Genomic DNA, 26,725 nt, shown 5'->3' with positions numbered 1-26,725 from the left:
TGCTCACCCGCCAGGACAGGCAGGGCTGGGAGCTGAGGCTCGGGCTTCGGTCAGAGCGCAGGGAGAGGACTGGCGGCGTGAACACAGCCTGCAGGGGTTAGTGCACCACGGCTAGCCAGGAGGGAGTCCAGGAAAAGTCTGGAGCTGCCGAAGAGGCAAGAGACTTTTTCTTCCCTCTTTGTTTCCTGGTGCGCGAGGAGAGGGGATTAAGAGCGCTGCTTAAAGGAGCTCCAGAGACGGGCACAAGCCGCGGCTAAAAGCGCAGACCCCACAGACAGGCATGAGACGCTAAGGCTGCTGCTGCCGCCAACAAGAAGCCTGTGTGCGAGCACAGGTCACTCTCCACACCTCCCTTCCAGGGAGCCTGTACAGCCCGCCACTGCCAGGGTCCCGGGATCCAGGGACAACTTCCCCGGGAGAACGCACCACGCCTCAGGCTGGTCATGCCAGCCTCTGCCGCCGCAGGCTCGCCCCGCATCCGTGCCCCTCCCTCCCCCAGGCCTGAGTGAGCCGGAGCCCCCGAACCAGCGTCTCCTTTAACCCCATCCTGTCTGAGCGAAGAACAGACGCCCTCCAGTGACCTACACGCAGAGGCGGGGCCAAATCCAAAGCTGAAACCTCGGAGCTGTGCGAACAAAGAGAAAGGGAAATCTCTCCCAGAAGCCTCAGAAGCAGCAGATTAAAGCTCCACAATCAACTTGATGTGCCCTGCACCTGTGGAATACCTGAATAGACAATGAATCATCCTAAGTTGAGGAGGTGGACTTTGAGAACAAGATGTATTATTTTTTCCGCTTTTCCTCTTTTTGTGAGTGTCTATGCTTCTGTGTGAGATTTTGTATAGCTTTGCTTTCACCACTTGTCCTACGGTTCTATCCATCCGTTTTTGTGGGTTTTTTACATTAAAAAAATTTTTTTTCTTAATAATTATTTTTTAATAACTTTATTTTATTTTACCTTACTTTATTTTATTTTCTTATACCCTCTTCCTTTCTTTCTTTCTTTCTACTTTTTCTCCCTTTTATTCTGAGCCATGTGGATGAAAGGCTCTTGGTGCTGCAGCCAGGAGTCAGTGCTGTGCCTCTGAGGTGGGAGAACCAACTTCAGGACACTGGTCCACAAGAGACCTCCCAGCTCCACATAATATCAAACGGCGAAAATCTCCCAGAGGTCTCCATCTCAACACCAACACCCAGCTTCACTCCACGACCAGCAAGCTACAGTGCTGGACACCCTATGCCAAACAACTAGCAAGACAGAAACACAACCCCACCCATTAGCAGAGAGGCTGCCTAAAATCATAATAAGGCCACAGACACCCCAAAACACACCACCAGACATAGACCTACCCACCAGAAAGACAAGATCCAGCCTCATCCACCAGAACACAGGCACTAGTCCCCTCCACCAGGAAGCCTACACAACCCACTGAACCAACCTTAGCCACTGGGGACAGACACCAAAACAATGGGAACTACAAACCTGCAGCCTGCAAAAAGGAGACCCCAAACACAGTAAGATAAGCAAAATGAGAAGACAGAAAAACACACAGCAGGTGAAGGAGCAAGATAAAAACCCACCAGACCTAACAAATGAAGAGGAAATAGGCAGTCTACCTGAAAAAGAATTCAGAATAATGATAGTAAAGATGATCCAAAATCTTGGAAATAGAATAGCCAAATACAAGAAACATTTAACAAGGACCTAGAAGAACTAAAGATGAAACAAGCAACGATGAACAACACAATCAATGAAATTAAAAATACTCTAGAAGGGATCAATAGCAGAATAACTGAGGCAGAAGAACGGATAAGTGACCTGGAAGATAAAATAGTGGAAATAACTACTGCAGAGCAGAATAAAGAAAAAAGAATGAAAAGAACTGAGGACAGTCTCAGAGACCTCTGGGACAACATTAAACGCACCAACATTCAAATTATACGGGTTCCAGAAGAAGAAGAGAAAAAGAAAAGGACTGAGAAAATATTTGAAGAGATTATAGTTGAAAACTTCCTTAATACGGGAAAGGAAATAGTTAATCAAGTCCAGGAAGCACAGAAAGTCCCATACAGGATAAATCCAAGGAGAAACAGGCCAAGACACATATTAATCAAACTGACAAAAATTAAATACAAAGAAAACATATTAAAAGCAGCAAGGGAAAAACAACAAATAACACACAAGGGAATCCCCATAAGGTTAACAGCTGATCTTTCAGCAGAAACTCTGCAAGCCAGAAGGGACTGGCAGGACATATTTAAAGTGATGAAGGAGAAAAACCTACAACCAAGATTACTCTACCCAGCAAGGATCTCATTCAGATTTGATGGAGAAATTAAAATCTTTACAGACAAGCAAAAGCTGAGAGGGTTCAGCACCACCAAACCAGCTTTACAACAAATGTTAAAGGATCTTCTCTAGGCAAGTAAGACAAGAGAAGGAAAAGACCTATAATAACAAACCCAAAACAATTAAGAAAATGGGAATAGGAACATACATATCGATAATTACCTTAAATGTAAATGGATTAAATGCTCCCACCAAAAGACACAGACTGGGGGCTTCCCTGGTGGCGCAGTGGTTGAGAGTCCGCCTGCTGATGCAGGGGACACAGGTTCATGCCCCGGTCCGGGATGATCCCACATGCCGCGGAGTGGCTGGGCCCGTGAGCCGTGGCCGCTGAGCCTGTGCATCCAGAGCCTGTGCTCCACAACGGGAGAGGCCACAGCAGAAAGAGGCCCGCGTACCACAAAAAAAAAAAAAAAAAAAAGAAAAAAGGGAGAAGACTCAAATCAATAGAATTAGAAATGAAAAAGGAGAAGTAACAACTGACACTGCAGAAATACAAAAGATCATGAGACATTACTACAAGCAACTCTATGCCAATAAAATGGACAACCTGGAAGAAATGGACAACTTCTTAGAAAAGCACAACCTGCCAAGACTGAATCAGGAAGAAACAGAAAATATGAACAGACCAATCACAAGCACTGAAATTGAAACTGTGATTAAAAATCTTCCAGCAAACAAAAGCCCAGGACCAGATGGCTTCACAGGCGAATTCTATCAAACACTTAGAGAAGAGCTAACACCTATCCTTCTCAAACTCTTCCAAAATATAGCAGAGGGAGGAACACTCCCAAACTCATTCTATGAGGCCACCATCACCCTGATACCAAAACCAGACAAGGATGTCACAAAGAAAGAAAACTACAGGCCAATAACACTGATGAACGCAGATGCAAAAATCCTCAACAAAGTATTAGCAAACAGAATCCAACAGCACATTAAAAGGATCATATACCATGATCAAGTGGGGTTTATTCCAGGAATGCAAGGATTCTTCAATATACGCAAATCAATCAATGTGATACACCATATTAACAAATTGAAGGAGAAAAACCATATGGTCATCTCAATAGATGCAGAGAAAGCTTTCAACAAAATTCAACACCCATTTATGATTAAAAAACCTCCAGAAAATAGGCATAGAGGGAACTTTCCTCAACATAATAAAGGCCATATATGACAAACCCACAGCCAACATCATCCTCAATGGTGAAAAACTGAAACCATTTCCACTGAGATTAGGAACAAGACAAGGTTGCCCACTCTCACCACTCTTATTCAACGTAGTTTCGGAAGTTTTAGCCACAGCAATGAAAGAAGAAAAGGAAATAAAAGGAATCCAAATCGGAAAAGAAGAAGTAAAGCTGTCACTGTTTGCAGATGACATGACACTATACATGAAGAATCCTAAAGATGCTACCAGAAAACTACTAGAGCTAATCAATGAATTTGGTAAAGTAGCAGGATACAAAATTAATGCACATAAATCTCTGGCATTCCTATACACTAATGATGAAAAATCTGAAAGTGAAATCAAGAAAACACTCCCATTTCCCATTGCAACAAAAAGAATAAAATATCTAGGAATAAACCTACCTAAGGAGACAAGAGACCTGTATGCAGAAAATTATAAGACACTGATGAAAGAAATTAAGGATGATACAAATAGATGGAGAGTTATACCATGTTGTTGGATACGAAGAATCAACATTGTGAAAATGACTCTAGTACCCAAAGCAATCTACAGATTCAATGCAATACCTATCAAACTACCACTGGCATTTTTCACAGAACTGGAACAAAAAATTTCACAATTTGTATGGAAACACAAAAGATCCCAAATAACCAAAGCAATCTTGAGAATGAAAAACGGAGCTGGAGGAATCAGGCTCCCTGAATTCAGACTATACTACAAAGCTACAGTAATCAAGACAGTATGGTACTGGCACAAAAACAGAAATATAGATCAATGGAACAGGATAGAAAGCCCAGAGATAAACCCATGCACATATGGTCACCTTATCTTTGATAAAGGAGGCAGGAATGTACAGTGGAGAAAGGACAGCCTCTTCAATAAGTGGTGCTGGGAAAACTGGTCAGGTACATGTAAAAGTATGAGATTAGATCACTCCCTAACACCATACACAAAAATAAGCTCCAAATGGATTAAAGACCTAAATGTAAGGCCAGAAACTATCAAACTCTTAGAGGAAAACATAGGCAGAACACTCTATGACATAAATCACAGCAAGAGCCTTTTTGACCCACCTCCTAGAGAAATGGAAATAAAAACAAAAAGAAACAAATGGGACCTAATGAAACTTCAAAGCTTTTGCACAGCAAAGGAAACCATAAACAAGACCAAAAGACAACCCTCAGAATGGGAGGAAATATTTGCAAATGAAACAACTGACAAAGGATTAATCTCCAAAATTTACAAGCAGCTCATGCAGCTCAATAACAAAAAAACAAACAACCCAATCCAAAAATGGGCAGAAGACCTAAATAGACATTTCTCCAAAGAAGATATACAGACTGCCAACAAACACATGAAAGAATGCTCAACATCATTAATCATTAGAGAAATGCAAATCAAAACTACAATGAGATATCATCTCACACCTGTCAGAATGGCCATCATCAAAAAATCTACAAACAATAAATGTTGGAGAGGGTGTGAAGAAAAGGGAACACTCTTGCACTGCTGGTGGGAATGTGAATTGGTACAGCCACTGTGGAGAACAGTATGGAGGTTCCTTAAAAAACTACAAATAGAACTACCATACGACCCAGCAATCCCACTACTGGGCATATACCCTGAGAAAACCATAACTCAAAAAGAGTCATGTGGGCTTCCCTGGTGGCGCAGTGGTTGAGAGTCCGCCTGCTGATGCAGGGAATACGGGTTCATGCCCTGGTCCGGGAAGATCCCACATGCCGCAGAGCGGCTGGGCCCGTGAGCCATGGCCGCTGAGCCTGCGCGTCCGGAGCCTGTGCTCCGCAACCAGAGAGGCCACAACAGTGAGAGGCCCGTGTACGGCAAAAATAAAAAAAAAAAGAGTCATGTATCAAAATGTTCATTGCAGCTCTATTTACAATAGCCAGGAGATGGAAACAACCTAAGTGTCCCTCATTGGATGAATGGATAAAGAAGATGTGGCACATATATATAATGGAATATTACTCAGCCATAAAACGAAATGAAATTGAGCTATTTGTAATGAGATGGATGGACCTAGAGTCTGTCATACAGAGTGAAGTCAGAAAGAGAAAGGCAAATACCATATGCTAACACATATATATGGAATTTAAGAAAAAAAAAAATGTCATGAAGAACCTAGGCGTAATACAGGAATAAAGACACAGACCTACTAGAGAATGGACTTGAGGACATGGGGAGGGGGAAGGGTAAGTTGTGACAAAGTGAGAGAGTGACATGGACATATATACACTACCAAACGTAAAACAGATAGCTAGTGGGAAGCAGCCGCATAGCAAAGGGAGATCAGCTCGGTGCTTTGTGACCACACAGAGGGGTGGGATAGGGAGGGTGGGTGGGAGGGAGAGAGAGGGAAGAGATATGGGAACATATGTATAGGTATAACTGATTCACTTTGTTGTAAAGCAATTATACTCCAATAAAGATGTAAAAAAAAAAAGAAGAAAATGGAATCAAGGAATTTGCTTTAATTTTAATAATGGCTATTACAATCTCCTCACAACATTAGGGGATGCACCCCAGCCCCCAGCCCAGCCCAGCCCCTTTTTTCTCCTTTAACTCACCTTGGCATTGGCAGTATCAAAAATAGTTTCAATGAGTAAGATATCAACCCCACCATCCAGAAGCCCTTTGGCCTGCTCTTTGTATGCTTCAACGAGTTCATCAAATGCTGCAAAAAACAAACCACACCCAGGACATTAGTCATGGACATCCTCTGAAAGCCCAGGACACGCTGAGTTCAGGCCTGGTGCCAGGTGAACTGACCACTGCTGGTTTATAATACATAATTTAAGGGCAACACCACCTTTTGTAAGAAACATGGCAGTGATGCCAGTCAAAGCAGCAAATTGAACACAGATGCTCCTAAGCACTTAGCACACGGCTCACTTCCCATGTGTGAGCCGAGAATGAGTGGCTGGGTGGAAAGGTGTTTGATTTCTTGAGCCCTGGCTCTTACTTTTAAGATCTTTAATATAGATCTTTCCAGGGATGGTGTTAATCAATTCAGGGATGAGTGTGAGGAACAACAGGAGAAACGTGTCACACTGATCTGGATACAACACCGGTTGCATCACATTCTCTCACACCCTCTAAGGTAAAAGTCTGCGGTCCTGTAGATTTTGCTCCTGCCCTCTGACACCAACTCTGTCAGAGAAGAAACCTGCCTGGGGGGCAATTTCACTCTCAAACACGAAAGTGTCTAATCACTCCTAGATAAAATTTTTGTTAGAAATGTCTACTTCCATCTGAGAGGTCACCCCTCTCCCCATTTGATCTCTCACCCAAGAAAGAAAAGATGCTCATATATTCAATAGAGAAGCCTACTTCATCCTATTCAGCACAAGAGACAGGAAACGTTAGCTCCTCACTGCCACACGTCAGCCCAGAATGAGCAACCCCCGGTGGAAAGTGTGGTATCTGTCACCAAAACCTACAATCCACACTTGCCTGAACTTGCCTTCTACACAGAACTCATTACCACGCATAGCATCATTACTATTCTGCTCTAATCATTCAATACTTTTTGTTTTTTTGTAGTCTGATGCTTAAGAAATTGCCCTAGATTTCTAGACTTTTCATACACTCTCAATGCAGTATGCTTACAGATGGTGGTTTACAACGTTTACAATGCTAGCATGCATATATAGCTTAGACTGTTTTCTGATAAATAAAGTGGGAGTCTAGTGGGTTATCCTATAACTGACCAAGGCCTGGTATCTATATTTGCTCAACTTCTCAGTTTAAAGTTTTATTTTGATTGGTTTCATTTCCGCAGCTCATAAAGAAGCCCAAACACAACAACATGCACCTTTGAAAGCAGGCTCAAAATGAGTAATACTAATACTATGACTAATACTAGCTCACTTTTTATCTTAATGTCTACTACATTCCAGGGACTGCTGTAAGCCCTTAAGTCACAATAATCCTTAAGTAGATGCTGGTATTGGCCCCATTTTACAGATTTATAGATTACTGAAACACAGAGGTACTTGCCCAAGGTCAATGATTATATCTCATACTCACTGATGTTCCTGTAATCTGGTCTTTCCACAGATGGGGACACAGAGAGTGTCTTGTTAGTTGGACCCAGAGCTCCTGCCACATACCTCTTAATTCCTTTAGGAAAAGAAAAACAAGTGTGAAATCTCTAAACAGCTCATAAGTTAATACGCTATCAGATTTCCCCTAGAACACAGGTATACAATCCTTTGTCCGTAACTCTGAAATCCAAAAAGCACAAAAGCCCCACTTTTCTCCTTAATTCATTTGACAACAAAACTTGACCTCTCCTAAACTACAAGAGGCTATTTATAGTCTTTACCTCACTTAGTGGACGATTCATAGATTTTACTGCAAACAGATGTTTGATTATGAGGCTGTCCTGGATCCCACTGAGGAAATTATGAAATATAAAGTATGTGCACATGTTACCGCCAAGCCAAAAACTCTGAATTCTCACACATGTGGCTTCAAAGAATTTCAGTTAGCAATCCTTTCCTATCACCATAGCTATGCTTGAACAAATGCTCTCTCTCCCTAATCTTAAGAAACCCTGAAGGTCGTGAACATAGGTTTTGCAAAAGTTCTTCACAGTAGCATTGATCTTGAAATGCTCTCCACTGCTGTACTACAGGGCCTTTGCTGGGGGAAAATATTAAATCACGATTAACAATTATGAAGCCTGAAATTCAAGTATGAAGCAGATCAAATCTCACATTAAAACTCTTTCATGAATGTTTTAATAAGCTTTCCTCTAGGCTAGAGTCTAGGTGCTTCTAAAGGAGCCGGAGATATTGTGTTTCTTACATATGGGAACACAGGGCAGGGCCGCAGTGCTCATCACCTTTGGTGGTTTTAACCAGGTGGTTATGCTTTACCATCTAACTGGAGCAAACTACCCACTAGCTGATAGCCCAGCCTTTGAACAGCTTACAAGCCCCGATATTCTTTATCTTCCCCAAAGCTGAACAATAACATGGGTGTAAGAAAAACGTCCTTGTCTTTCCCTGCTTTAGCTGGTTTGATAGCCTCTGACCTGTGACTTTGTTGGGGCAACAGTCTATGCCCTTCTGATTTCAACATTATCTCTCAGAAACGGAGCTCCTATAAATTGCTTCAGTCTTCATCAGTATGCTGTGTCTAACTTCCCAACAATTTTGCTTTACATCTTCCCTGTTGGCAATAATTTCACGTTTCCAAATCTTAAGGGGCAGGTATTTCTTCCATTCCTTTCCCACCCTCAAAGCCTCCCCTGCAGCTGGTGCCCAAGTGTTCTTATGGCAGCCAGCCAGGAGGCTAGTTACTTCAGGGAGGCACTTTTCAAATCCCAGTAAGACTGATTCTCATGCCACCCTCTTTGTGTGGTACACAGCGCCTTCAAAGACACTAGTGGTATGAAGTAGAAGATGCTCAAAAGACAATCTTTCTTTACCTAAATAAGGCAAAATCACAGGGGTGAGGGAAGCTTTCAAGCGAGAAGATCAAATATCTTAATGATCACCAATGTAACCAAAACAGCTGTGCCTCAATAACCAAAAGACGTACTTCCAAAGGGAGACAAATCATTTTAGCTGTAAATGTACAAGGAAGTCACAGTTCTACCTACAAAGTTAGGATAAAACACCCAGTAGAGTAAACACAGCGTAAACCCTGAGCCCAAGGCCCAAGGAAACAGAGTCAATTCAGAGGGACACTGAATGCTTGACTATGAAACTGCAGAGAAGTAACCTACAAACAAGTACGTGATGGTGTCTGCAGTGCTGCTGTAGGCCAACTGTCGCGAAAGGAAAAGGGGCAGTAAGGACAGTATATTATAGCTGAGGATGTCAAAGGAAACATCTTTGTAAAAAAAAAAAAAAAAGGAGAAAACTGTTCCTTACCTGTCTGGAGAGTTATCTCCTCAGCTGCTTTTCTGGCCACTCCCGCAGAGCACTTGTTCATCCTGTAGGCCTAACACATCAACTGCAAATGTTAGTTTGTCCTTCTTTCCCTCCATAAAATAAGGAATTCATGACCTTCTAAAACACAGTTTTATTCAGTAAGGAAAGGTGGAGTGAATTAGTTTGAGGTCTGAATGAAATCTTAGTCAAAAAGGCCTACCAGCGGCCCCAGCCTGAGGGCAACAGGAAAGGCAAGAGTCTTTGGGAACTGCTTTTACGGTCTTCCACAGAACCAGGAGCCAGCTGGCAAAAAGGGCAATCTCCGGACGTCTGGCATGTCAGAATAAGCTGATGTAGTGAAATATTCTGAGTTAGAAAAAAGCATAGTAATGGAAAAAGCAGGGGCTTCAGAGACAGAAGACCTGGGTTCTAAAACCAGCTCTGTCACTACCTGCCAGGGTGGTTCCCTTAGGAACTCCTCCAGGTCCTGGCTTCCTACACTGTACAATGGTGGGAATCAGTGGGTCTCAAGTTTTTGTAGATTATGAAACTCTTGAGAATTTGGAGAAGGGCCACGAACCCTCTCACTAGGAAATAAAGCAAGCATGCAGAAACATACAAAGTAATGCCAGCAAGTTTTACCGAAAAACACTCAAGCCCATTCATTTACGTATTGTCTGTTGCTGCTTTTGCACTATAATGCTAGCGTTGAGTAGTTGCAAAAGAGACAGTACTAGCCAACAAAGCTTAAAATATTTACTGTCTGGCCCTTAACGGAAAATGTTTGCCAACTCCTGCCCTCAAATAATTCCCTTGATAACCCACAAGGCAAGTGATTTCACAAAGCCCCATCACCATAAGGGAAAACAGTGTCAGAGAACTCAGAACTATGTGCATGAACACAGAGGCAAGTTCTGGAAAAATCCCACCCAGAAATGGGGACCTCAGCATCTACCATATATTTTCATCATTAACCATTTACAAAACTTGAATATGGAAGCATCCTGTTGACTAAAAAGAAATGAAATCCTTTACCCCACACCCACTAGGATGCTTACTATCAAGAAAAAACAAAAACAAAACAAATGCTGGCAAAGATGTGTAAAAACTGGAAACCTTGTACACTATTGGTGGGTATACAAAATGATGCAGCCACTGTGGAAAACAGTATGGTGGTTTCGCCAAAAATTAAACATTGAATTAGTGTATAATTCGGCAACTCTACTTCTGGTTATGTATAGATACTCAAAGGAAATGAAAGCAGGGATGAAGAACAGATTATCTGTACACCATGCTCATAGTAACATTGTTCACAGGAGCCAAAAGGTGGAATCAGCCCATGTCCCTCAGCGGATGAATGAATAAACAAAATGTGGCATATCCATACGGTGGAATATTATTCAACCTCGAAAGAGTACGATATTCTGATACATGCTACATCATCAGTGAACCTTAGGGACATTAAACTAAGTGAAACAAGATAAGTCACAAAAGGACAAAAACTGTATGATCCACTCAGATAAGGTAGCTAGGGGAGTTAAATTCATAGAGACAGAAAGTAGAATGGTGGTTTCTAAGGGCTGAGGTGGAAGGGAAAATTGGGAATTATTGTTTAATGGGTACAGAGTCTAAGTTCTACAAGGTGAAAAGAGTTCCACGGACAGATGGTGGTAATGGTAGCACAACAATGTGAATGTACTTAATGACACTGAACTGTACACTTAAAATTGGTTAAAATAGTAAATTTTATGTTACATGTATTTTTCCACAATTTTTTAAAGAAAGGAAACCAAATCTGGCCCCCAACTTAAAAAGGCTTCACAGAACTGTGCACATGGCCAATCATTATGCTTTTATTCAAGTCACTGCATAATGAGTATCGTTTTTATTTGATTATTACTTGCCCATAAAGAAAGCAGCTGGAAAATGAATGGGCTGTTGTGTGTATAAGCAGAAGCGATTCTAACCATTTTCCGCATCTGACCACAAATAATAGATAACTAGGCATTAGCTTGACTCTGCAGCTTTGGCTGGTTTTCTCACTAGCAATTACCAATGCAGCAAACGCTCATGAATATCTTAGATACAAGGAAAAATGAAGTCCTTACCAAGTGTTCGAGGCCATAGTCAGCTTGGGCAATAGCAGTGCTGCTAAAAGTATTTGTTTCAATGATATCTGCCCCAGCCAGCAAGTAATCCTGCCACAAGAGAAAGTAATGTCAATGCTATGAATTTTAGAATCCCTGTCCCCCAACAATAAACTAGTCTTTTCCTCACCAAGGCCACCAAACATCTTTTGACCACTTACTAAGTGCAAGGCACTGTACTAGATAGAGGCTGGGGATGCAAAAAAACCTAAGGATTTCACAGAAAGGCCTGTGATATGAACAAATAAACACAGAACTTGAATTCAGACAAAGTTCACTTGTGGTGTGAATTGAGTCAAGTTCTTTAAACTCTGAGTTTCAGTTTCCTCATTTGAAAATAGTATAACCCTAACCCTACTTCACCGGGTGGCCAGATGATGGTACAGATCACACACCAAGCTTCTGGCACACGATGGCCAAGGAACATTCCTTCTGTTCCTTTGCCAGCTCTCTGCTTCAGCACAGTGAGAACCCCGCTGAGAAGGGCACTATCTCTGCAGTCTTGATTCTGACCACCGTTGTTTCAGTGCACAGCTCCTGGTCCCTCTGAGCCACATCTGCACCCTTACGAAACCCTGAGGACCTCGGTGCCCTCCGGTTCTCCCTGTTTGAAACATTTCTGCCTTGTTTCACTCTTTGGACACCATCTCAACCTCAATCCGATGAAAATTCTGGAATCTCTTGATTTTCCAATAGTGAGTAAGCCCAACCCCACCTAAGCAGATGGACACTGTTTGCAGAAGAGCTGGGAAATGAAAACCAAGATTCACACATTTACAATAAGTCACAAACATCCCAACTATCTATCACTAGGGAAATGACTAAATAAACTATAATATGTCCATTTTATTACATGCTATGTGGCAGCTAAAAAAAAGTGTGCACATATATGTACATACACTAACACGGAAAATCTCCAAAAGTATTGAGTAGAAAAACAAAATTGACTGATACGTAAACCATGACACCATTAAGTTTAAAACATACATACACACAAATTGTACTGAGTTTTCTACAGATATCTATATGTATACATGTACATACATAATATATACATATACATAAATGCATAACAAATGATCTGGAAAGACATACATCAACTAGTATAAGTGGTTATCTCTGGGGAAAAAACAGAAATTTGGAGTAGTGGTAAAAAGGGAATTTATTCTTATCTATGGGTTCTGTTTTATAAGAACAAATTAAAATTCAGTTTTTCAACAAAGAGCAAGAAAAACTGAAAACAACCTTAATGCCTAAGAATAAGGTTAGTTAAGTAAATGATGGTATATATGTAGAATAGATTATAATAAAGTTATTAAAACCATGTCTCAGGATATTTAAGGCTCATGGTATTAAGTAAAAAATGCAAATTATAAAATAGTATGAAGCAATAATAATCCCAATTTAATTTTAAAAATCCAAACACAGAAAACTAGACTGAAATATAAATTAAAATATGTGAATGGCAATTATGTCTTGGTATCGATATCACAGGTGGTTTTAATTTTCTCCTTTATGCTTTCTATAGCATCTAGCTAGACATTTTATTTTTGTAACGATGAACACATATTGTCTTTATAATTAGGGAAAAAATATTTCTAAATTCCTAGTTATTATTTTCTCCAATTGTGTGTAGATTTAAAATTTTAAATAATATAAAGTTTAAAAGGTGTTTCTTCTAGCTCTTCACCCTTTCTCTCCACCTTTTTTCCCAGAACAATATCCCACTCATGAGCCCCGGATATGACACCCCTGAGATTCTAAGCCTATTCTCACCAATTTAAAACACGTGTGATAAGGGCAAGCTACTTAATTTCTCCTCAGTTTTCCCATGAATCAATAGAAAGCTGTCAAGATTAAAGGAGGTCATTAATGACAGCAAGGCCACAGGCTACCAACAGGTGTTTTAAATATTGGTTCCTGTTGGTCTCAGCCTATCAACAGTGATGGGCTAGGAATGCCTGATGCACTCACATAGGCCCTTACCGCCTGTGCTGAGCCAGGACCGAGCCAATGCCACAGCTACACTGGCGCTACTGGTTCTTATTATGATTGCAAGACTCACCTCAGCAACAACCATCAGGGAACTTTTGGAAAAAATCAAGGTTTATTACTCACAGGCATGCCCGGGCCATACAGTGAGGTAGCTGGGGGAAGGCGGGGGTTGGGCAGGAATGACCGAGAAACCGGGGGTTCTGCCTTTATTGGGGTCAATGCAGGGGTGCCTAGGGTTTTGTGGGTTCACTCTTTATTGGAGAACTTAAAACCTAAGAGCAGAAATTAGGGCTCAGGAAGGAAAAAGCAGGGTAATTCATCGAGGTTATGAAAATTCCCTTTCTAAAAAGGGTATTTCGTGGCTGGGAGAAGCCTGGTTCCTGGTCTGGCTGTTTAGCTAGCAGATGTGTCACACAACTGGCAGGGTGTTAATTGACATGGATGCCTCTGAAACGATGCCTCTGCAACCAAAAGCTTAATGTCAGGCACTTACATTACAATCAAAAAAGCTTAGTGTCAGACACTTGCACTTCAAATAGGACCTGGCCATTCCATTAAAATTAAGTATCAGGGGATCAGCTCTATGGTCAGTAACTCCACTAGAAATAACTAAGTGTGAAAATAACCCAGTCTTTTCCCCTTCCTCATCCATGAACACGACACGGTCTCTACATCCAGAGAATTCCAGCTAGTCAATATTCCCCCCACGAATGGGACAGCTAGGTTACACCTTATGGTATTTACAGTCATTTTTGCTTCATGTCCCTATCTTGGGAAACTTGCTGTTCTATCTACATGCCTATCTAACTCACAGGACAAAGATTCGTTCCCTCAAAAAACATTTACTGGGACTTCCCTGGTGGCGCAGTGGTTAAGAATCCACCTGCCAATGCAGGGGACAAAGGTTTGAGCCCTGGTCCGGAAGATCCCACATGCCGCGGAGCAACTAAGCCCATGTGCCACAGCTACGGAGCCTGCGCTCTAGAGCCTGCAAGCCACAACTACTGAGCCCGAGCCACAACTACTGAAGCCTGCGCTCCTAGAGCCCGTGCTCCACAGCCAGAGAAGCCACCGCAATGAGAAGCCCGTGCATCGCAACGAAGAGTAGCCCCTGCTTGCTGCAACTAGTGAAAGCCTCCGTGCAGCAACAAAGACCCAACGCAGCCAAAAATAAATAAATAAATAAAATTTATTTTTAAAAAAATTTACTGACTTACTACGTGCAAGATACTGTTTTAGGCAGTAGGGATTCAGTAGTGAAAAGCAGGCCCAAATTCCTGCCCTCAGGAAGCTCATACTCTAGTGATAATCCACTTGAATGAGGACAAAGCCACACATCATGGGCTGGCCTGGGTGTCGGGGGTTGGGGGAGGGTGGTGATTTTACCAACTGCATAATAAGAACTGATGTTTGTAACCACGCCAAGCAATTCATACCCATGATGGCATTCCCAGTCCACAATATACTGGAATTTTATAATGCAATTTGACTACATAGTCTCAGGCCTCGCAGAAAAACTCGTAGAACCAAAACTCTTCAAGGACCAATTTAAAATCTTCCAGCAACTACAATTTCCATCATGACCAAAGGAAAGGCATTCCTAGTTCTTCTTCAAATGAAAACCGTTCTGCATCTTATCTAGAACAAAGTCTTGACCACCCAAGAGAAGGGTCCTTTCCACCCTCAATGAATCATTTAATCACTGATTCATTTGAGTTTTTGTTTCTCTAAGAAGAGTCTGAAAGGCAACAAAAGCAAAAAATAAATAAGTGGGACTATATCAAACTAAAAATCATCTGCATAGCAAAGGAAACCATCAACAAAATGAAAAGGCAACCTACTGAATGGGAGAAAATATCTGCAAATCATGTGTCTGATAAGGATATCCAAAATAGACAAAGAACTCATACAACACAGTAGCAAAAAACAATCCAAACAATCCAATTCAAAAATGGGCAGAAGACAGGACTTCCCTGGCAGTCCAGTGGTTAAGACACCACACTTCCACTGCAGGGGGTGCAGGTTTGATCCCTGCTCAGGGAACTAAGATCCTACATGCCTCGCAGCACGGTCAAAAAAACAAAATGGGCAGATCTGAATAGACATTTTTCCAAAGAAGACATACAGATGGCCAACAGGTACATGAAAAGATGCTCAACATCACTAATCATCAGGGAAAATGCAAATTAAAACCACACGATATCACCTCTCACCTATCAGAATGCCTATTATCAAAAAGATAAGAAATAACAAGTGTTGGTGGGGAGGTGGAGAAAAGGGAATCCTCTCGCACTGTTGGCAGGAATATAAATTTGTGCAGCCACTATGGGAAACAGAATGCACGTTCCTCAAAAAATTAAAAATAGAACTACTATATGATCCAGCAATTCTATTTCTGGGTAATATCCAAAGAAAACAAAAACACTAACTCAAAAAGATAGATGCACCCCCACGTTCACTGCAGCATTATTTACAGTTGCCAACATATGGAGACAATCTTAAGTGTCCACTGATGGCTGAATAAAGAAAATGTTATATGTATATGCAATGGAATATAACTGAGCTATAAAAAAGAAGGAAGGTGGTTGCCAGAGGTGGAGGGTGGAGGGGAGGGGAAATGGATGAACGGGTCAAAAGGTACAAACTTCCAGTTATAAAATAAATAAGTCATGGGGATGTAATGTACAACATGGTGACTATGTTTAATACTACTGTATTGTATATTTGAAAGTTGCTAAGAAAGTAGATCTTAAAAATCCTCATCACAAGGAAAAAAAATTGCAACTGTGTAGGGTAACAGATGTTAGCTAGACTTACCATGGTGACCGTTTCACAATATATACAAATTTCAAATCATGACATTGTACACCTGAAACCAATGTTATGTTCTTTGTCAATTATGCCTCAATTTTTTTAAAAAAACTCTGAAACACCTATAACAATGCCCTTCTCCAAAAGATAAGACTTTCTCACTTCCCTGGTAAATATGTTTGTCCTTCAAATTGAATGCAGACCAGAAAAACAGATTAAATCACCTTATTATCTCTTCTAGTCATAATCCTATGAAATTCCCATGATAACCTATGAAACAATTTAGTCCTACACTTATTTTTAAATTTTAAAAGTCTAGCAATACTCAGTTACTTGCTTCTGATTTCTTTATGTTGGCTAGCCATTTTTATTAATTTATTTATTTTTTGGTCATGCCACACAGCTTGCAGGATCTTAGTTCCCTGACCAAGGCTAGTCATTTTTATTAAAGACAGGAAAATGGCATGAAAGAACACGGGTTTTCAAGTCAGTAAACCTCTGTAACGTCAGGCAAGTTATTTAGACTCTGAGGTGCTCAGTTTCCAAATCTACAAAATGAGAGTAACAACTACCTTTCAGTTTTACTTCATCAGGGCTGTTGTGGTGACTTAAATAAGTTAGTGTAGGTAAAAACCCTAATTTGTCCAGGATTTTATGGTTTTTCACTGTCGTTGAAATGCCTCAAAGGCAGAAAACCTGCCGTCCTCATTTCCTTATCTTGAATGCTCAATACGACTTTTACATGGTGCCCAAAACCTGCTTTCTGAATAAGCCACCTCTGTCTGAACAAATCACCCCTTTCTTCTCTCTCCCCCAGAGCACTTGGCCCAGTGGTCTGCCCTCAGGACACCAAAGGCCTTTTGGAATGACAGGATGAAAATATAAGAACCTGGGGATGCTTTACCTTATGGATTTGGTAAATGACATCGGGCTGAGTTATACTTAAAATGTCATTGTTGCCTTTCAGGGGCCTGGCGTGATCTTTAAATTCTTGTCCTCGGAAGTCATCTTCACTCAGCTTGTGCCGCTGGATCATGGTCCCCATCCCTCCATCAAGCACCATAATCCTCTCCCGCAGGATGGTGTCAATCTCATCCTGCAGGGTCTTCTTCATTCCTGCTTTAAAGAAAGTGAAAATCGGACTTTACAAAATGAAAGGGGGAAAACGTGTGTGGAGAGGGAGTGTAGACTAAATTATACTAATTCACAACAGGGAGTAAATGGGGCTCATAAAACATGTGCTTGTAACCTTGAGGCATTTGAAAAATGCTGCCCCAGAATGTTTAAATAACAATGCTTAATGAAATAGGACACTCTACAAAGCACAGAATCACTGGTAAAGCACGACACCAAGGTTAAAGTAGGCTCCAGTTGTTCCTGTTTCGAAGATGAGCAAAACAGGCAGCAAAGAGCCCAGTGTTAACAAGGCCAGGCCACCTGCCGGAGAACATCTTTAGGGCTCTCTGTTGGTTCTGTGCATGTGTCCCCTCAATAAGGAGATTTAGCTTGATAATTGAAAGCCATCAATAATTCCAAACTGCCATTTAGACTGTTAACTTTGACGGTCTCTCCCACCTACTGCCAGAACTCACGTAGCCTACACACAGGGTTTTCCTCACCCCTGCTCCACCTCCGGACCGATGGCTGCTTAACACCCTGGAGATTCTCAACTCTCCCTGTGCCCTTGACTTCTCCTAATTCCCGGTCCTCAAAAGCCCCAAGGCCTACTCCTTCCAATCCTACTTTATGGTCTCCAAGAACTACTGGAAAGCCACAAAACCATGCTGTTTGGAGTCACTGAAAATTCCTAACATGGAGCCTCTCGTTTGGTTCACCTTTTCTCGGCGCTCTCAACACTTCCCACACCTGCTGTCCCAAACCTCTGCTTGCTTTTGGCACCAAATCCTTCTCATCCTTTTCACTCACAGGTGATTTCACCTAATCCTGTACAAAAGAGTCTTCTTTGGGGAGCGCCTCAAATTCACCCCCCTCCACCTCAAAATCCTCTTGCAGCTCGGCTCCCTCTGCACCTAAAGAAGAGCACTTGACCAGCTCCACCCACACCTCCCACTGCTCCTCCCTTCCAACTCCGCCCCCCACCCCCCCACCCCCGCCAACCCCGGGCAGCTCTAGCTCAACCTGTCTTCTCGCTGTGGCTTCCTCCTCTGCCTCTCTACCGCAATTACTCTCCAAAGGCACCCACGACCTTCGAATTCTCAAACACTGGCTCCAATCTTAGACCCAGATTTCAAGGTGTCCACCTGTGACGGCCCCCTAGAATACCCACCTGCCCCTCAATCTATTATCCAAATCCAAACCTGCCAAATTTCCTGTCTGCTCTTCCTGTTTCTGTGAATGGCACCACCCTTCCCAGAAGCCTGACCTGACAACCTCAGTGTCAACTGACTCCTCACTCGCCCTGATAACCAGCATCTACTCAGATCTCAAGCCCTATAGATCTGGCATCCAAAATGCCATTCATGGACTTCCCTGGTGGTCCAGTGGTTAAGACTCCGCACTTCCACTACAGAAAGGGGGCATGGGTTTGATCCCTGGTCGGGGAACTAAGATTCCACATGCCAAGTGGCATGGCCAAAAGAACCCCCAAAAACCAAAAAAGCATTCACATTGGGCCCACCTTCCATCCCCAGTGCCACCCTTTCTTCAAGCCCTTACTACACATCCCAGCCATCACAGATCCTCTCTGAGCTTCAGTTTGCATCCATGAAAACTGAGAATAACAATACCTGCTCATCCTACCTCATGGAGTTGTCTTACGGGTTAAATGGGATCAGATATGAAGATGCTTTGTAAAAAATCAAGTGTCCTACAAAGGTAAGAGATTATGACCACCGGGGTGACTGTACCTGGTCACCCTACATTCCAACCCATCCTATGCACCACGACCAGATTCATCTTCCTAAAGTACAAGTTTAAACCAGCTGCTTCCCTTGCTCAAAAACCTTCACCAATCCCTTACTGCCGGGCTTCCCTGGTGGCACAGTGGTTGAGAGTCCACCTGCCGATGCAGGGGACACGGGTTCGTGCCCCAGTCCGGGAAGATCCCACATGCCGCAGAGCGGCTGGGCCCGTGAGCCATGGCCACTGAGCCTGCGCGTCCGGAGCCTGTGCTCCACAACCGGAGAGGTCACAACAGTGAGAGGCCCGCGTACCGCAAAAAAAAAAAAAAAAAAAAATCCCTTACTGCCCACCAAACTTACAAGTTATTCACCACAAATCACAATGACACCCACCTCTGCTGTCAACATGGCCTTCTGTGCTCCCTAAAAGAGGAACAAAGCTGGAATAAAATGCAGCTGGCTCTAAGCTATTTGAGCCTCTTGGAGGAAAAGACTGTGACTACACCAACTAATCGCTGTCCCTAGCAATACCAAGGACAGTACCTGACACCTAAGTGTTCAGTAACTCTTTCCTTAATTGAGACAGCAAAAAAGTGAGGAAAGATGAGAAAGAAGAGAAGGTCATCTAAAACCCAAACCAGTAATGTATGAAGATTTGTAAGCTGGCATTGGGTGCAAATTTACAAGCCAGCGCTGTCTTACTGTCCAGAGTCTTAGGTACTCAATACAGAAACAGGAGCTAAATGATGGCTACAGAGCTATTTTGACTGATCTACTCCTAATAGGCTTCAGAAAGGTTTGCTCTAGCAACCCCCAAGGCAAATTTGCCAATATCTGGTTTCTTTCCCAAAGGACATTATGCTTATTTCAGGGTTTACTATCCCTTTCCAAAACCAACTCACTGGCTAATTCTGTTTATTGAACTGACAGGTGAAAGAAAACTCTTCCTGAAAAAGGAACAAAGTTAAGATCCAATGATCTGACCAGTAGTACTTCAAGTACCAAAGGAAAAAAATCACTTCCTGGGAATGTGAAGAAAAGCAGGGCTTATTGAGACATGTATAATAGAAAGATTGGTAGGCAATCCGGCAGTGGTCCAGTCATTTCCAGCTAAAGTCAAAAAAGGCAATTCAGGTGTGGCATTAATTTGGACACCCCATGATGTGGTTGTCCTATCAGCTAATAAGCACCCAGAATTTGACATGATTAAGTTAATGGTGACGACAAAAAAAGCCAAGAAATTGGGGTTTTAGTCCTCACTCTCATAAGTAGCTATGGGGTTTTGGACAAGATATGCCCCGCCTTTATCACAGAAAGTGTGATAAGAGAATGAAACAATGTGTTTGAAAGCAAATTTCAGATGTTAACAGCTGGGACTCTCAAATCACACAAGTCATGAAATGAGACATATATCCTTCACATAAACAGCCCGTAAATGTTAATGACTCTTACTATGTCATTATTATTGCATAGCTGATAAAAAGTGGAGCTGGGCTTGAAACTCTAAAGGTTGCTTTCTATATACTACAGTGTCCAGCAGACCATGAAAAAGCATCACATAAGCCTGAAGCTATCAGCTCTGTTCATCTTGGGGCAGGAAGCAGGGATGGCATGTTTACAGGTTTGGAAATGAACATGAATGTGGCAGAGGGAAGACAATACTTGGTGAAAACTTTTAAATGGAGATCCTTTCAGATGGGGAATAAGAAGAGAGAAGATTAAAAACTTTAACCTATATGCTCAACTGAGTTCCTTTTTTCTTAAAAGAATGCAGCTGCAATCCACCCTGAAATAAGAGCATGTGAGCTTAAGTAGGTGTGACTGAATCACCCAACTGTGGGCGCACAGGGTGTGGACATGGTGGGGGGGGGGGGGGAGTAAGTGATGCATCTGAAATTTAAAAAGTATTCAAACCTTCTAGGAAAAAAAACCCAGTCTTTTCCACAATGAAATATGCCTTTCGCATCAGCAAAATAGTCAATCAGTATCATATTATTTACATGTCTTTGTCCTTCTATCTCCTCCACTGACCACGTGCACAGATGCTTAAGGAGACAGGAAGAAGAAAGGAGAAATTAACTTAACAACATAAGAAATGCCCCACCTCCTCCCACCCTGGTCTAGCTCATCAGTGTTGGTTTGGCTTTTCTCTACTCACTGCAAATCTGACAATGGAGTGCACCTCACTTCTCCCATTTTCATAAGAAGTCTAAGCATTTTTTCATGAGGCCTCCACTGTATTCACTTCTCAAATCAGAAATATAGATTGTTTTCAATCTGTAAGACAGTTCACTATAGGGACTTCCTTGGCCGTCCAGTGGTTAGGACTCTGGGCTTCCACTGCAGGGGGCACAGATTCGATCCCTGATCAGGGAACTAAGATCCCGCATGCCGCGTGGCAAAGCCAGAAAAAAAAAAGATAGTTCACTATTTACCATAAAACAACCCCATCCCCACACATACAAACTGTGATATCTTGTTAAGAGTCATCACATATGTAAGAGATCAAAGGTTTTTTGTAAACTCTAGACAAAACATGTGAATTTTTATGAGAAACTTGATAAACTTACTCTGTAACTTATGTGGAAGACTAAAAGTCCAGAAAGAGCTAAGTTAACTTTTAAAAAGTAGGAAGAGATTATTTGGCCTACCAAATACTATGATATACTACAAAACAATATAATAAAATAAGGAAAGTAAAATATAGAATATCTTTATTACTTAGCATAGGGAAAGACTTCCAAAGACTCAAAAAGCTCAATCTATAATGTTAAAAAAAAAAAGGTGAATTTGATTACATAAAAACTAAGAATTTCTGTTAAATGACAGTCACCACAGACAAAAGTAATAAACAGATTATGAATTGGAGGAAGATTCTGCAATGTCTATAACTGAAAGGGACTGGGAATTCCCTGGCAGTCCAGTGGTTAGGACTCTGCGTTTCCACTGCTGGGGGCCCAGGTTCGATTCCTGCTCAGGGAACTAAGCAGGAACTAAGATTCCGCCTCAGGGAACTAAGATTCCACAAGCAGCACAGCACGGCCAAAGAAAAAAAAATTAAAAAAAAAAAAAAAGGTGTAAGTGAAAGGGACTAACATCTATTATGTACCAGGAGCTCCTACAAATCAATAAGAAATCAAATAGAAAAATGGGCAAAAGATGTGAATAAGCAAACCAAGAGAAGGAAAAATTGAACAATCAACAAGTATATGAAGAGATGCTCCAACTCATTAACTATCAAAAAGACAGGAATTAAAACAAGACAAAACCAATATATACACAATGGATGGGCAATAATTAGAAGACTGGATAATGCCAAAGAAAATCTGAACTCTTGCTTTTTGGAACATAGACAGATACAGCCATTGTGGAGAGCAGCCTAGCAGGAGTCAGTAAAATTAAGCATGAGGAAAACCCAACAATCTTACTCCTGGTATTTCCCAAACAAAGTCTCCATCGATCCACAGAGAACAAATCAGAGGATGTTTATAGAAGTGGCAAGTTGCAGACAACCTTGGGAAATGGCAAAGTCAAATGTGCAGGATGCTCATGCAGAATACTGCTGGGTGGCAGCCGGATCTACCTCTGTGTTGCTCTACTGTACAGACAGAATATTGAGGGAGAAAGTTAGAAATGACTAACTACCAGGTTTATATTTATATGAATTAAAAATACATACACAGACTAGAGTCTACAAGGAAATGTACAAATACGTGGAAATATGTGAAACAGGAGCAAGAGAATTGTGAACAGAAAATAGAGGCAAAAGGGAACACATAATAAAAAAAATATGAGTGGAAATTGTAAGGATTGAACACAAAACTCCTCTGCAACTGAGGTCCTTAAAAATCCAATGCATCTACATTTTCCACGTTTATTTATCCTTTGGGGGATAACGTAAGATTTACCATAAGAGAAACTAAAAGATCCTCCTCCCATATTTGTTAGCATATGTGTTCACTGTTCTAATCTTTATGTGTTCCGCAAGACTTTCCAGTATGGGATTATCTTTCACTGGCTTCTCATCACCATTGCTCCTCCAGAACCTTCTCATAAGAGTAAGTCACCTTAACAATTCTCCTTTCCCTTGGCAGGGTGAGCATTTGTTGAAATGCTGCTCTCCCATAAACAACAAAAACAACAAATCAAACCTCTGGTATTTATCTGTATTTAGTTCATTAGGTCTAGAACATTCTGTACTTTTTTTTTTTTTTGTGGTACGCGGGCCTCTCACCGTTGTGGCCTCTCCCGTTGTGGAGCACAGGCTCCGGGTGCACAGGTAAAGCAGCCATGGCTCACGGGCCCAGCCGCTCCGCGGCATGTGGGATCTTCCCAGACCGGGACACGAACCCGTGTCCCCTGCATCGGCAGGCGGACTCTCAACCAGTGCGCCACCAGGGAAGCCCTAGAACATTCTGTACATTCTGTACATTTTACTCCTGACTAGTCAGGTTCTAAACAGAGCAGATTCTCCCTAACATCTTTCACAGTAGAAGTTTTGCAGGTCCTTCATTTAACTGACTAGTTACAACAGTGTCTCAGAAATACCTTTAAGTTTAACATATATATGTATTATATAGATATGCAGTCCAGAAGAGAGAGTCCTTATCTAGCGAGCCTAAGAGATCATAGTATTTTTCCCAGTTTGAGAGGACCTAGACAATGTATTTTGTTTATTTGGGTGATTTTTTTTCTACCACTAACGTTTTATTTCCCAGTAATAATACTGTGATTCATAATAAGTGTTCCAAAGAATAAACAAACATGGGTTAACTGGTTAAAACACCAATTAGATGTTGAGGTGGGTAAGTCAGATACTATCACCTTTAAGAACCATCCTGAAGAATGACAAGATGAAGGCATAAACAAATAAACCCCTAATACACAGGATTTTAGGTAATAAATTAGTGTCAGGAACACATTTCCTCTGGGGATAGAATGATCCCATGTAGCTCATTTATTTAGGACTCCCATATCCACTGCACTAACTGGGGAACACACAGAGCAAGGAAAAGAAGTTTTCATTTTCTGCATTGTAAAAAAATGATCCCAACACATTCTCAGCAGTTTCCTGACTTTACTATATTAAAGACTATCTTACTGCTGCCCTATAAGTCCCTTGCAAGATACTTCATTTTTGAATCTCTAACTTCTAGGTTGCACCAACTTGCTACACTTTGTAGACATCTCTCTGCTTGTGCAATGTTCCATTTCTGAAATATACTATTTCCGCTTTGATTTTAATAAGACAGGGAAGAATTAGAATCAGGTAACTGGCTGATATCAATTCACTGGCTCATTTAGTCATTCTTTCATTAATCACTTAACAACTGAGTTCCAGATAACATTGATAGCAAGGATGAAACTAAGAAATGTTTAGAAGCTGTAGTTAAACTTTTCTCACAAGAAGTATTTGCTAGCCCACCAGCCTCTTTCCTAAGCGGGTACAACCATGGTCTGAGGTCATGGACATTTAGGCTTAAGGCCTGACCTCGAGATTCAAGAATTCCCAGTTCTTCATTAAAGAGCTTCACTAAGACTGGACACCAATAAGTAACTAAGTAAGGGTTTTTAGGAAGTTAAAACCTGATTCTCACCCCAACATACAGGCTGCCCACACTGAGAGAAGCAGCAGAAGTGAGCCTTGGGGTCAGGGAGCTGAGCTAGATTCAAATACTCAACAATTTTCCTTTCATCTGCTGTACAAAGATCACTCAGTATTCAAACTATTCTAAATCTTTAGAGGCATTTTGCTGCTGGATGAGGGAAATCACATACCTCCTTTTTTAATTAAACGGGGAGGGGAGTGCCACAAGTCATCGGTAAGAGATATTGTTCAAATAAATAAATGACACCCCTGTGAGAGATACAGGTCTTACTTTATAGCAACAGTGATCAAATGTTTCTCAGTCATAGTTCCACTTGTTTCATGAACAATTCTAACGGTCCCATTTATCAGGACCTTACAATCTAAAGGGTCACTAGCTCACCTCCGAAAAATTTCTGAGTTATGAATTCAGTCTTCACGCTCCTCCCTGAGCTGAACAGCATCATCTGTCATAGCATTGCTACTGTTCCGTCCTTATTACTGATTCTCTTGTTTCTTCATTTTCTACTTCATACCTCACATGTTTTTATGGGTGTATTTGTCCACAAATTATAATCAGGGACGGCATTAAAGGCCCAGAGCTCATTTTAAAGCTGAAAATATATTCTGTTCTTGTGCTAAACTAGTTTGTTCGTTTTTTTTCCCCTCATTGTTGATGCCGGAGCCACCAACATCATAATCACTCAGGATTATTACTCCACATCCCGACCTACTGTGTACCTGCTAATCTATTTTAACATAGTGATTCTATGCACACTGGAGTTTGCAGAACTACTGCTCTAACCCCGAAGTGGAAAATAAAACTTCAACGCAGTTTTAAATAGTTCTCTGGGCTTCCTTACCTCTCAGCGCCTGAACCTTCTTTGGCTTAGGTGCTCAGTAAACATATGCTGAATGAGAACGTTCAATCATGCAAAACTTCCATAGGGCCCTGCAGGAATACGCTACGTCAAACTGCAAAGTGTAGTTACCTTGACGTTCAGAATGTGTTTCGGGGGCATTGCGGGTAGGGGGTGTGCTCTACGGATTTGATGGTTGGTTTGCCTGGGGAGGAAGGGGGAAGTGGGTGGAGGGAAGGAACGCAGCAAGAAAACGTGGTACCTCGGGGCTCCTCCGCAAGTTCAAAGGCGCCGCCCGCCCATGGGGAAACCTAACCAGGTGTCTCCGGGTGGTGACTGAATCACCCCAGGGATTAGGAGGCAATAAACCACCGAAGCGCGGAGAGCGGGTCGTAGCGTTACCGGATGGCGTCAGGTCGTGGAGCGCGGGGGACATGCTGCGGAGTCCTCTCCTCCTCGGGCCGGGGACGCGGCGGGGAAGACGCACCCTCCCTCCACACGTGACGGCCCAGAACCACGCCAGCCAGCGCGGGGCCAGTGGTTCACAGAAGGCCGGAGTCCGGGGGACACTGAGGGAGGGGCCTCCCCTCAGGACCCTGGCGCGGCGCGGCGACGACAGGCGGACCCCTGGCCCAGACCACTGCTCAAGCACGTGCTTTCTTCTCGGCCACCTGGCCTGTCCTCGGCAAGGGCCTGGCGGCTAGACCCGCGCGACCGGAGGCCGGGTCTCCGGGAGGGCGCGGGATAGACCCGAAAAGGAGGACGACGTGGCGGCCGAGGCGCCGGCCGAGACTCTGAGTCCCCTCAGGGTTTGGGGAAACTCAGAATACTGTTAGTTTCTGCGCGCAATCCAGCCTCAGCGTGGGAGGACCCGCCCTTCCGGCCCGTGATTGGTCTGTAGGAGCTCGTCGCGGCTCTATGGGCTGCTAGATCTCAACCACTCACCTGAGGCTTTGCCCCCAGGGGTTTCTGGGAGTTGTAGTCCAGGGTCCCAGGTGCCCCTCTGAGGCTTTG

General features: G+C 42.4%; 1 protein-coding gene across 2 annotated transcripts in view; it reads right to left on the bottom strand.

Annotated features, from left to right (window-relative positions):
- Nucleotides 1–26,531, bottom strand: part of MTR (5-methyltetrahydrofolate-homocysteine methyltransferase) — an 86,248-nt gene extending 59,717 nt beyond the window's left edge. The window contains exons 1-6 of one of the 2 annotated variants that reach the window (XM_027094023.1): nucleotides 26,114–26,531; nucleotides 17,308–17,522; nucleotides 11,559–11,648; nucleotides 9,451–9,520; nucleotides 7,595–7,687; nucleotides 6,133–6,239 (exon numbers count right to left, since the gene is read on the bottom strand). In XM_027094023.1, the coding sequence (XP_026949824.1) occupies nucleotides 6,133–6,239; nucleotides 7,595–7,687; nucleotides 9,451–9,520; nucleotides 11,559–11,648; nucleotides 17,308–17,522; nucleotides 26,114–26,147 (609 nt within the window). In that variant the 5' untranslated portion in view covers nucleotides 26,148–26,531. The remainder of the gene's footprint in view (nucleotides 1–6,132; nucleotides 6,240–7,594; nucleotides 7,688–9,450; nucleotides 9,521–11,558; nucleotides 11,649–17,307; nucleotides 17,523–26,113) is intronic. The other variant, XM_027094024.1, reaches the window with a different exon arrangement.
- Between the last annotated feature and the right edge of the window lie 194 nt (nucleotides 26,532–26,725).

This window comes from Aethalodelphis obliquidens, unplaced genomic scaffold (genome assembly GCF_003676395.1).
Source record: "Aethalodelphis obliquidens isolate GAN/ISIS:26980383/991018 unplaced genomic scaffold, ASM367639v1 scaffold87, whole genome shotgun sequence".
NCBI lineage: Eukaryota > Metazoa > Chordata > Mammalia > Artiodactyla > Delphinidae > Aethalodelphis > Aethalodelphis obliquidens.
The sequence above is the reverse complement of the archived record's forward strand: the minus strand, read 5'-3'. Positions and strand labels throughout refer to the sequence as shown.